Source organism: Solanum dulcamara, chromosome 11, assembly GCF_947179165.1.
Source record: "Solanum dulcamara chromosome 11, daSolDulc1.2, whole genome shotgun sequence".
Taxonomy (NCBI): Eukaryota; Viridiplantae; Streptophyta; class Magnoliopsida; order Solanales; family Solanaceae; genus Solanum; species Solanum dulcamara.
Window position 1 is genome coordinate 58,365,789 of NC_077247.1, and position 13,589 is coordinate 58,379,377.

General features: G+C 30.4%; 2 protein-coding genes across 2 annotated transcripts; both read right to left on the reverse strand.

Moving 5' to 3' along the window:
• Positions 1 to 1,203: 1,203 nt before the first annotated feature.
• Positions 1,204 to 2,526, reverse strand: LOC129873534 (dof zinc finger protein DOF3.4). The gene has a single exon (XM_055948648.1). The coding sequence runs from the start codon at positions 2,205 to 2,207 to the stop codon at positions 1,482 to 1,484; it is 726 nt and encodes a 241-aa protein (XP_055804623.1). The 5' UTR covers positions 2,208 to 2,526; the 3' UTR covers positions 1,204 to 1,481.
• A 7,188-nt stretch (positions 2,527 to 9,714) lies between these two features.
• On the reverse strand, positions 9,715 to 11,792 carry LOC129873335 (GDSL esterase/lipase At2g23540). The gene is made up of 5 exons (XM_055948412.1): positions 11,370 to 11,792; positions 11,103 to 11,233; positions 10,594 to 10,842; positions 10,240 to 10,495; positions 9,715 to 10,168 (listed from the first exon to the last, which is right to left on the reverse strand). The coding sequence occupies exons 1-5, from the start codon at positions 11,629 to 11,631 to the stop codon at positions 9,945 to 9,947; spliced, it is 1,122 nt and encodes a 373-aa protein (XP_055804387.1). The 5' UTR covers positions 11,632 to 11,792; the 3' UTR covers positions 9,715 to 9,944.
• Between the last annotated feature and the right edge of the window lie 1,797 nt (positions 11,793 to 13,589).

The following is a 13,589-nucleotide window of genomic DNA, read 5'->3' on the forward strand; positions in this document are numbered from 1 at the left end:
TTATTTGGGTAAAAAATGACACATGTCATCAAGTTAATGGCCACTTTTTTTCTACTCAAAAGTCATTATTTAAAAATTATTTTTAATATATATGCCACATATTTCTATTTAATTGGACACTTTGATACATCATAGACAAGTGTATTACACACTTTAAATATTTGAGTGATTGTAGAAAAAGTATCAAAATGGCATATCGGGACCTTACTTGAGGTATCTAAAATGAACAAAGCTTAGCTGAGATATCTAAGTAAAAATTAATGTCAACTTTAGATGATCACCGATGGATTCCGCCTACAATATATCATAAGTTTTGGTGGCCATGTTGCATGTTAGGATGTTCATTCTCATTTTCATATAACATTTTATTTTACATATTTGAGTATAAGTTATATAACGTTTTGTTTTTGTTTTTTAATGCCAAGGGAAATCCATAATAGGATATTGCATAGAGGTAATTCGCATTCAATCATTTTTTTTATTTTGATTTTTAATAGTTCTGTACTTTTCTATTTTTAAAGTGTAATTTAATTTTAAAATATAACTAAAAATATTAAAAACTTACCTTATACTCCATTCGTTCCATTTTAGTTATCACAGTTTCATTTTTGAGAAATCAAATTATATGAATTTTGACTAACATTTTTATATATATTTTTTAATCATATTGATATGAAAAAAATTATAACTTATAGTACTTTTTGTGTAATTTTAAATATCTAATTTTTTACTTAATAATATTAAGTTAAAGTATTATAATTTAATTTTAAAAATTAATCAAATTGACTTTCGAAAAACGCAATATGAAAATCTTGTAGTTGTGAGTTATTTATATCAATAGATAGAACACCTTGTGCCTTTCTGGTTTAAAACACTGCTCACAAGGAGTGTCGAATAAAACGATATGGCTAAATTTGATCGAACAAAAATAAATTGATTCAACAAATGAGCCATGATTCCAAATCATCATAAAGTTACTCGGCCAAAGATGGTTGGTTAATTGTACCCAATATTTCTGTTATTTTTATGATTTGTTGCATCACCAAACAAAAATAAATTATAGTACTTTCTTATGGAGAAATAAAATTACTAAAAGAGTAAGAAAGGAAATATTGCAAGGGTCCGAGCACTTCGAAACAGTGAATACTCGAGATTTGGAGATGAAACCTCAACAATGGGATGCACCAAGGCTAAACAGGGACATTTTTGTAGCAACAAACAAAATACAACAATTTCATAGTCTTTCTCCATCAAATTACAACTGATAATCGAAGGAACTGCAGTCCTAAATTCTAAGACCAACACTCCAGAGGCCAAGAAGGTGCAAAGGAAAACCAAAAATATACAAAAAATTTTGTTTTTTCTGGGATTTGGCATTTACTTTGATATAGCTAAGATCATATAAACTCTAAAAAAAAGAAAAAAAGACACGAGTACCCCTAAAAGTTACAAAATCCAATTCCTAATTCCCCTAAAAGTAATCATTTCATACCATTTCCATGCGTAGAAATAGCAAGATCTGGGAAATTAAAAATTTCTCCTCCAGCTCCAACGAAGCCTCCCTCTCCACCACTAGCAAGCTGCCACGTGCTTTCCAACATACTACTTCCAGGACCATTACTGTTATGATTATCAACACTGCTATGTGAGACTCCAGGAAATGGCCAAATGGGCCTACCAAGACCAAAGCCCATATCTTCAATACCAGACCCAACTCCAAGCCCAAATCCACCAAGTGCTAAAAGCCCACCAGGCCCTTGAGCACTACTCAACAACGAAGTGAAACTCCCACACATGTTCACACCCGGCTTCACGTCAAAGGGTAGTGAACCGCCATGATCGGCAGTTAGAGGAACCAAAAAGGGAGAAACGTGTGACAGGTTAGGCGCGTGATGGTATTCTCTAGGAGAGAGCGTGGATGACAAGCAGCTACTGTTAGTGGAGTTAGTGGTGATTGTACGGGACCGTTTCGCATTTTTGCGACTGCCTCCACCAATGGGGATATCACGAAGAGTGCCGCCGTGCGTCCAATAACGGCGGCACGATTTGCAAAAGTGACGTGGCTGAGAGAAATTATAGTTGTTGTAGTAACAGAATTTTGTGTTGGTGGAATCGCAACGTGGGCAAGGAAGATGCTCCGGCTCTGGAGCCGGTGCACCTCCTTGCTGTTGTTTGGAAGCTCTTCGTTCACTCACATCAGAAGGCATTTTTTTCTGCACTGTTTTGTTGTTGAGAAGTGAGAAGAAGAAGGACAGAGAATTTTTTGCTAGTAATGTTTAATGAAGTGAAAAGAGAGATGTTGTGGGGTTTATGGAAGCATGTGGTGGGGTTTATATGGGAGAGAGATCTCAATAGAGAAAGAAAGAATCTGTGTTGTGCTCAGTGAAACAGGGTCCTGAAGAATTCTGAGGGTTTTGTGCTAAAGAACAGAGAGCAGCTTTAGCAGGGGCTATTTATTTATTTTGTTCTATGCTAGCTATGTACAATATTCAGACGGCTCGAAAACGGCTTTCGTTATGGGGTTGGCTCATAAATGGTGACTTTTGCTGGCCAATTCCACTACATGTACATACACAACCATACACATTGAACCAAATGTACAAAATCAAAGAATGTGATATAGTGGATGGTGTTGTATCTTTTTTAACCAGAGGTTTCGAGCTCAAGTTTTGATTATGAAAAAATTCTACCTTCGTATGGAATTTTATATGCGATGCGAATTCAAAAATAATTGAGTGGATACCGAACCTTAGGTGAAAACAAAAAAAAATGTACAACAGCAACTGTCGAATTACTGGAGGATTGTGCTGGTTAATTAAGCACGATTTAATTAGATTTAGCATGTTTGGTCTGATTCATGATGGCCTATGTGTGCAGTTCTACATTTACTTTGTTGTCTAATTATAAATTACGCTGTCATTACAACTCACGAGGTAGTAGATACGGCCATGACATTATACTATATAGTCGCCTATTTGCTACTCCATTATGTGTAAGTGTAATCTTCCTTGAAGTACTATAACTAGCGTTGAGGCTCGTTGTAGGTTGTGTGACTAGAACCATTATTTACTTTTTTGCCTCAACAATTGTATGCAACAATTTGATTTTAGTAATGACAATCATAAGTTGAACGTGTCTAGTTTACTTTGTATATTCATTAAATAAAGACTAAGCCATCATTGAGTAGGGTCGGCTCTGATAATAGTTTATTCTTCACGTACACATAGTTACATGATAAATGATATAAATATGTTGCAGTGCTGAATTACTATTATGTTGCATGATTGTTGTTTAAATAAATATTATTTTTTCCCCACATAATCATATCCTAAGTCAAACCAAATTCAAAAATGAATATGTATGCTTTATTAGTGTGGGATCAGTTTTGTATTATTTCAGGAAAAAAAACTTTGGTAGTGCAAGAGCTGACAAGTGATAGCATTTACGTTTATTCCTTTTTCACTTAATTCAGGCAGAGAAGAGTTTCTATATTTGAATCTTCTTTTATTAAGATTCGGATGTTGTTAAATAGTATAGTAGTGAGTAGTGGGTATACGTTAAAACTTGGTCGAAAATTGAGAAAAAAGCCTAAGCATAAATGAGTAAAAAGTTGAACGAAAGTTATAGGAAAAAATGACCAAATGAAGCAATAATGTAAATGGGGAGAAAAGTGGAAAAATTTGAAAGACATGAGCGGGGACGGTAGAAAACATTCAAAGGAAGAGACGCTTGTGAGCGTGTAGGAACAGGAAAAAGAATTGACTTAGAAAACGTGGACTGATAAATGCATTGATTTAGTACCGACAATATTATGAATGTCGGATTAGCGTGGGTATTCAATTATTGGACTGTTCCAACCTTCCCCCACCCACCCTCAAACCCAACCTTTGAGCTCAAGTATTATCTCATCTCAATTTATTCATTGGAGGACAATGTTTAAAAGATGAAAATAACAATATTTTTAAAGTGTACTTCGTTAAATCTAATTTAATATGATATAGTTTGACTTTACACGAAAAAAATAAAAAAATTTGAAACTCATGCTTTAAAATGAGTGCTAAATGTTTGTGTGTCTATAATCATTTTATTAACAATAAAATATGTATTTTAAAGTTAAATTGTTATTAAATTGAGACAAGAAAATAGTATATATGAAATATGCTATAATATTTCTATGAATATAAGATTTTTAAAAATTATAAAAATTTTAAACGTGTCGAAATATTTATATGAATTAAAACATTTGTCATTTAGGATAAATATGAGATACGTAAATTATTGATTTTTCTTTTTGAAAAGAAATAAAAGGTAATTAGTAATAGGATCACTTAGTTAGAGTGAAGGGAGTACTCCTTTAGATCCAATTTAATTGACGCTTCCTGACTGAATAATAATTTTTTTTAAAAGATAAATAATTTAAAATTTTGTAATTTAAATAAGCTCTAGATAATTACATGATTACTTCGTTATATATAAAATTAAAAATATTAAAATTAAATTATGTTTAAACATAAAAAGATAATATCTTATCTTTAAATTTTTAATTTTTACCTTAATGAAATGATAACAGCCACATAAATAGTTAAATGGTGTTCTAGACACAAATTCAAAAAAACAAAAACTTATTTTTTAAAATTTATGTTAACTCAAACGATATCACGTTGTAACGAAAGGAGTATATTATTATAGTAACATGGGTATTCAAAACTAACATAATTACTAAATATAAAAAGATATGACTTAGAAAGGAAAGATTATCACTTTTGTGAATGTTATATAATAAACGGAAAAAGAATTAAAATGTCCTCGAACTATAAAAAATGGTATAAAAATATCCCTCATTTATTTATTGGGATTAAAGTGCCCTTATCATTCACTTTTAGATCAAAAATGACCTTTTCTTTAACAGAAAAGAGCATGAAAGCATTTTTGTGCCATTCTAAATAATTAAATTGTAAAATATAGATAACCGACATGTGTTTAAAAAAATATTCAAATTATTTAATTAAAATTCTGTTAAACAAATTTTGGTTTATAATTAATTTTAAATAATTAAATTGAAACCAATAGATGGTCGCCATGTGTTTTAAAAAAATATTCAAATTATTTAATTAAAATTATGTTAAAGAAATTTTAATTTATAATCAATTTTAAATAATTAAATTGTAACCAATAGATGGTCGTCACGTGTTTAAAAAAATTTATTCAAATTATTTACCAATAAAGTATTGATATTAATATTTATATAAGAGTAAAACAGTAAATAAAATATGTCTTAATTGGTTATAGATTTACCCAACAACTCAATATTAAAAAACCAATATAGAATCAATAATTTGGTATAATTTTTTTTATAAAATCATTAAAAATCCACTAACTAAATAGTAATAATTCAACAAGTTTTTTTCCGTTCAAATTTTATGTACCCCTAAATCTCACTTAACACTTTATAATGAAGAAACATCAATTAAAAAGTTTAATGATTTTAACAAAGGTAGTTTTTTAAAAATAACAAAATATTTCTTCATTTTTAAAATTTTTGTTGTTGAAGGATAATAAACTGTAATATAAGCTGAGTTGTTAAGAGGGCCTTATCTGAGAATTGTCGTTTTCTTCAGATTCCCACATACTGCTGTTGCTAATACTATTGATTCGCTTGTCTTCCGTACGCCCCGATATTCTCTGCCGGATTTCTCGCTCCACTGTGGACTCTGAGTCTATTGAGTATTGACCATCTCTCAAATCACGTTTTAGTCCAACGGTAACTTCCATTTACCCCCTGCAACACTAGTATTTTAAATCGGTCTGTTACATAATAGTATTTGGTAATACAAAAAAAAAAAGTTTGTTTAGGTTAAAATAGTTGATTGTTGACATGACTTAGCACACAACACACTTCAAATTCTAGACCACTTCATTTACCTTTTTTTTTTTATTTGGCACCATATATACAATGGCGTGTTGTCCCCCTCCACCTCAACCTACAAGAATTATTGGCTATTTGTCCCTTATTTTCTTTACGGTGTTTTTTCAATTAGGAATATCAAAGTATTAAAGTATGTGTTAACCTAAATCTTTTGCATTGTTAAATCCATATTATACTAGCCAAATCAATTCAAAAATACATATTCTTCCTCCAATTAATTTTATAAGATAGCACTCTAATTTCCTTTCTTTTATTTTGTTAAAAATATTGATACACATCACTAGTGTTTATACTAATTTACCATGATTAAGTGATAAACAAAGGTGAAAATATGTGTTAAATTTATGTGTCACGCAATTACATGGATGGAGTAAAACTAAGTTGGAAGAATTTAGACCGTTTGAGCTACGTGTAATGATATAGCAATGCATATTCCAAGTCCCAGGCTAAGATATGGATCAAAGGACAAAGAGGGGAGGCAGACAAGTGTGAGAAGGATAAGAGACAATAAGGTCAGTAAGGTGGTCAAAGCGGTCGGAGATTTGTTGGGGGATTCTGAGAGGCATGCGCGCGGCGTCATCCCTCACCTGTAGCTATCGCCAATCAATTTATGCCCCTATATCCCGTTTCAAAATAAACATTGTTTCACGCAATTAAAAGAATTATTGAAACTTTTTTTTCTTCATATTTATCATCTATTTAATGAAGTTCTTAATAATATTACATTCTTAAGAACGAAATAATTAGAAGGATAATAATAAAAAATAATTTTTAATTATATCCTTAAATATTTTTTACAACCAATAATTCACTTAATATGAATAGTAATTAAGAATGTTGTACCCTTTGACTGTGTTGCACTCCTTTGATCTTTAGTCGTTTTCCGCGGCAGATTAGTACACACACGCGATCTGTGTGTTTGTCTTCTGACTGCCATCTCTTGATTAGAGTTTGCCAATAATAGCTCGACAATCTCCACATCACGTAGATCTCCCTTCTTACCTTCTCTTTTTACTATCCCTTTCTTTTTGGCATTTTCTTCTACGAATATGATTCCTTCTGTTTTATCACCTTTCTTTTCAATATATTATCTACAAAATAGAATATCTATATTTTTGTTTGAGGACTTGAACCAGCTCAATTTTACTTTCTATCTGTCCAACGTACATGGACTAATTTTTTTATAAGGAAAAGACAAAATTAAACTGTCTTGATAATCCTCTTAAACCATTCGGTTCTTTTATGATAGGTGTTTTATCAGGTGGGATATTTTTTTTATTTCAAAATAGATGTTGTTTTAGAATTTCAAAACAAAAAAATAGTAATTATTTAAAATTAAAGATTTTTTTTTTAATAGTGCTAAATTCTCAAGAAACATCTAATAAATAAAGATAACTTATTAATTATATTTTTTATATATATTTTTTTAATAAACATAAAATGATCTAAAATAATATTTTTTGTGATAAAAAAAGTAGAAAGAATCACAAATTCCAATGCAACACGTAGGCCCTAGTAAGTAATAATAAACATTTAATCTAATTAAACCACAAAAGTTAACTCGTGTGAGAATAGATTTACTTGTATATAAATACCGTGAAGCATAAATAATATAAGTAGTGGATTCATTAGATAAACAAAAAATAAGGACAAATATTTTTTCTGATATCAGGTAATGAAAATAAACCATGAATTTACGGAAACCAAAAGAAAAAACCAGCTCGTCATCAATTGAAAATTGTTCAAGTTCATATGAAAAGACAATAATTTATTTTGTTTTTGTTAATATTAGGAGTATTCACGGATTGATTTGGATTGATTATTTGTGGTTAAAATCAAAATCAAATTAATTTAATCGATTTTAAAATTATTAAAACCAAACCAAATAAAATAAAATATACATCCATTGATTTGATTGTTATCGGTTTTAATTTGGTTTGATTATTCGGTTATTAACCATACACGAAACTAAAGGAAATAATTCATTCAAAAGAAAAAAAAATTCATTAAAAAAATGGTCTTCGTGTCATTTTGGATCTTATAATTCTTATACCAAAATTTTAATTACGTTTAATTTCCTACTTATATTGTTGGCTAATCAAATGTATTAAATAACATGAACTTACTGAATAATGAATAAGCTAATGATATGGTTGTACAGATAAAAGACGTATCATACCTTACTACTTTAAATTAGTGTGCTGCATTTTTTGCATTAAAAATGTTCGTAAAATATAATATATTATGTATATATAATTATAAAAAATATGTATATAATTTATCGGTTCAATTCGATTATTTCTTTGATTTTTTTTAACAAAACTAAACCAAATCAAATATTTTGTGTTTTTAAAAATATAAAATCAAACCAAATAAAAAATCAATTTATTTGATCGATTTGATTTGATTTTTCAATTTGAATCGATTTTTACCCAAATTGTGAACACCTAGTTAATATGAAAGATTCTAACTATCGTCCATAAACTAATTTCAGTCACGGTTTTGAATTTTTACTAGGTACTAATTTTGATAGAAGGTTAGTGGAGACGTGTGTGGGAAATTTAAAACCGGTCTATGTGGTGTGAATGGGTGTATTTACCTAATATCAGAACTAGCCAAATATGTTGACTAGTTCATTCACTGTCATAACAGATTCTGTATAACAACAAAATGCAGCCTATATTTTCATGGAGCACCGTTCAACTAGCTTATCTAAATATTTGGCACACTTTAATTTTGTCCAGACGCACAATGCAAGTTACCAAAAGAATACTGTTAGGTCAATCACTAATTAGTTTTCAATCAAGTGTACTATTACAAATTAAGCATTTTGTAGCATGAGTATCAGAAGGTAACGTTAGATCAATTGTAAAGAAAAAATGTATATATAAATATCTAATTTTACATGCGGAAAGAGTAACATAATAAGTTCACGTGCATCATAATCTATATACTAAATTCGCCCCTATTCAGCACTGATCAAATGCCTTATTCCTTCTAATTGGAAATTCATGCCATATACACAATTTATTTTACTTGTAGTTGAACCGAGGATCTATCGAAAGGTAGAAATAAGATTTGCATGCATGTCACCTAATTTCTCAGTTATTATTTGTAGGATTAGATTGAATATAATGTCCTTGAGGGGATTAAAAGAGAAAATATGGCCGGGTAATATATAGACATGGGTTAATCACTAATTAACTCTGTTTGATTAAGCACATGCACTGATTTGGAGTACCACATCACATTTCAGGCAGGAATTTTAAGAAATCCGAGCTGACCACTTACTTGGAGCTAGTGTACTAAATGATTATTATGTAACAAAAAAATAGAACAGTAACTTTTATGTAGTAAATATCAACTTGGATGACTAATAAACTTTTTCTTTTTCCAATTACAATTCGATTTCAAGCCAATTGAAGTTGGTTATAGATAATTTATTTACATTAATAACTATATATTCAGATAACAACTTGATAGTAATATTGTACAAATAATTTTCCATTATGTAAGATAGAGATATATTCATTGAGATTATGATTCCAGTCCGTGCTTGTAACAAATGATCAGTGACCTCATTTCAGAATTTTATTGGTGGCCTCGTACGTAGCAAGATAAATCCATTTTGATATGGTGGGGTGGGCAAAAATAATTTTTTTATATATTGATGGTGTTTCGTAGTTAAGGTTTTTACGCTAACTCAAATTCTAAGTTGTTAACCTATAAACTCACTCTCTAGATCAAGGTCAAACCTACTTCAAAAATAATTCCTCGTCACATTCAGATTTTCCACAAGACCAAATACTGAAATTCAGATAAATGAGAGATAACTCCAATATTCTTTTAAGACGAGGAACAATTGGAAGGCAAAGAACTTTCCTCCACTTCTCTTCCACAATATATTTAATTAATCAAAAGATCAAACCTCTTAAAGTAAATAAAAGAAACAAAGGATATATAATTTGACACAATACAAGATAATTAATGTGTGGAGAAAAGAAAAAAAGACATTTAGCTAGAGATCTCGAAGTTGTTTAAGATTCACGGGAGATATATATTTGGGGTCACCCTCCAACAATTGTTTGGCAATTATAAGGTTAGCTGCTTCACTTGGATGATAAGGATCCCAGAATACATGTTTGTCACGATCTGAACACATACTAGATGTTGGTCCACATGGAACTATCCCAGCAAATTGCCCTCCATTTCCACAACAAGCTTTTGTCGCAGTTACAAATCCTATACATTTGAAAATTATAAGATATCTAATAGAAACACGTTATCATGTCCATATGCTCAAATTTACTTACCATATTTGTCGTAATTTGTGATGAGTTCCATGACGAGATCAAAAACATTAGCATGTACAAAAGTTGCTCCGTCGAGTTCTTTGTTCAGTTGAGCCAACATATCTTTCAATCGTGCGTTGTATTGAAGTGCTAACTTGTTTGCTAGTTCCACACACTCGTTCTCCTTCAATTGGTTAATTGTTTTTTGGTAAGGGATGCAACCAATCGGCCCAACATTACCAATAATAAATTTTCTTGCATCCAATTTGTACAATCTCTGTCATACCATAATTCAAACAGTCAAATCAAGAATTTAAGATTTTTTTTATACCATCAGATTAAGTTAATCTACAATAACAAGTGTTTTGTTAGTACCGTAAGTTGTGCCCTTAAGTGACTGAGAAGATCATCAATGAAGGCATCGGGGGATTCGGTTGCTCTTGTACCAATAGAAAGTACAGGGAGAAGGTAATTGTTGAGAAAATCGTTGGACCCTATCGTTATTGAGAAAATAGACTTTTTCATGACATAATCCCTGGCTTTAGATTCACCCAACAACTTGTCGATCTCTTTTCTTGTTATGTTGAAATAATCAACTTGGATGTCCATTGAAAGCCTGTTTACCTACACCGGTAAATATACCAAATGTGAGTGAAGAATTTTGTAATTATGTTTTATATATTACTTGTCCTAGTTTGACCTATTAAATATGTCATGCCCCGAACCTAGTCCATAACCCATAGGACTAAGTCCTGGGCTATGGAAAGCGTTATGTCATTATGTTCATGTAAAAGGGTTCGTTCAGACAGGTTAAGGCACCAAGTGTCAGTCCACCCAGGCTCAAATTCACGGTGTGGCAAAACATAATTAAATTGGTGACTTACAAATATTCTTCCGGTGGCATTCATAATTCCACCTCCTCCTGATGCATAATTCACTCCGTATAATATAGTTCTTCCAGTGCAATTTGGAGCTAAATATGGTGTTGCATAATGGGGTTGTCCCAGTCCCTCTCCTGGTAAATTAATAAGAATAAATTGAATAATCAATACAAAAAACAACAAAATAATTATTGAAAATATTAAAGTCGATAGCTAAATTTAAAAAAAAAAACGATATTGAGAAAATTTTAATTAATTAATTTGTCTTACCAACAATATCGCCTATGGTTCTTCCATTAGTGTAACGACCAGTAGGGTTCCCTCCAGAAGCTTTAAAATCGATCCCATTTGGTGCAATATTAGCCTTTGATAAAGTTTGTAAATAATTATTATTTCCAGCATCTACTAAAGAATCTCCAAAAATATACGATGCCCCGAATCCCAAATCATCATCAACAGCACAATTTGCTAAAGACATAAGGTTAATGACCAAAAGTAGCACGACCAAAACATGGTAATTTGTCATGGCCATGAATTGAATCACCACAAAACAAATGTTTTTTGTTAGATTGAGAAATGAAATGAATGTAAGGAGGCTATAAGAAGCACAAAGATGAAGTGTTAAGAGAAAAAATTGGGTAGAAAAAGGAAGCACTGGTTAGGAAACTTAAACGAATTATTGAAATGGAGATGTGAGTTGGTGTGACTAGAACTCTTGATAATAATTTGAAGAAAGATGGAAATGTATATAAATGGTAATGGTAGCTAAAATAATTCAAGAAGTAGGTGGACTACATATGTATGCAATATCAACAAACGTGCATGGACCTCATGCATTTACTTTGATTTCAAGCCAAACAGTCAAATAATGGCAATAAACTTAGGTACGTGTGTTTATTTTTAAGACGGAAGTAGAATTTTCTGGTGATAAACTTAGGTGTGTGTTTGGTTAGAGGTTGAAACCCACCCAGAAAGTTGTGCACCATATATGGTATTCCATTAATTTCTTGTTCTGATGTCTTACTAAGGCCTGTTGGATCGTGATAGTTGGTTAGAGTTATACAAGTATTAGTAATATAAGAGTCGAATTAGTTATGAGTATTTTATGTAAGTATTAAATAATACATAGATTTCTTCATAACTTATACATGAATAACTTATTTCATATCTACCAACCAAACGTCGTATAAGCTATACGAAAATTAATACATGAATAATTTATTTCTTAATCCGTTACCAAACGAACTCTTAGGGTTTGTTAGATAGCTAGATAGGAGGTAAGATATTCATGTATTAAATCTTCCATAAGTAATAGAGTACCATATATGTTTGGTAGTATTCTTTTGCTATGTATAAAACTCAACACGCCTTATATGGTGTTTAGTTATAATTTAAAAATTTGAATAACTAATACATGTATAAGTTATCAAAGAATTTATGTATTATTTTATGAAAAATAAAAAATTAAATAACTAATATATGTGTTAAACATTGCATTAATAATACATAATTTTCTGATAAATCATTATATTACTAATACTTGTATTACTCTTACCGACCAAAAGTATACGAGAGAATAATTTGTGTGTAAAGCGTAGGTCACTAGTCTGACATTATTGGTCACCATCTAAATGAGGAATTCTAGATACAATTATTGAGTTGTCTACTTAAGTATTCTTTAATATTTTGAAGTGATCGAAGTGATGATTGAATATGTGAAAAAAAACGACCACGGCATATGAAATAAACTACGTTAATATGATCATAGTTTAGAAATTATTTGGAAACCATCTAATAGTAATTTCTAATATTTTGAAAATAATATAATCGAAATTTTATGAAGAATGAAAAATATTTTAAGAAAAAATAGAAATATATATGATTTCAGAAAAGGAAATTACTTTCAGATATAATTAATTATATTAACGAAGAATATTCATAATATATACATATTTTACTTTTAAAATCTCATTACTTAATTATTAATTGATATCAAATGTAACTTTTAGGCTTAAAGTTTTCATAATTCAATTTTCCAAAATCAAAGAAACAAAATTGCACAATACTCATTTTTGGAATCGCCGTTTAATTTATACTCAAAGTTCAAACTTTGGGTGTAAATTGCGCAAATTGTGTTTGAATTTTTCACATTAAATGCTTATTTTCAAATAAATCGAAAAAAAATATCCAGGAAAGAGTGAAAACATTTCATAGCCGTGCGGAGGAAATTTTTGAATTGAAAAGGGATCTTCTTGTAGACTCGATTTTCGAAATATCGGGCCGTCTATCAAACAGAAAAGAAGCTACTAGGCCCAATGAAACCAGGCTTCATTTGATAAAACTGTGAAAGACTAGATTCATACTAGTATAATACTCTGGCCCATGGGGTAACCAATTTGGATGCCATAATCAAGTACTAAAAGGGGATAATATCTTTTTTCAGTTCGTTTAAAAAAAGGACAATTTTAAATATATACGATAAAATAATTA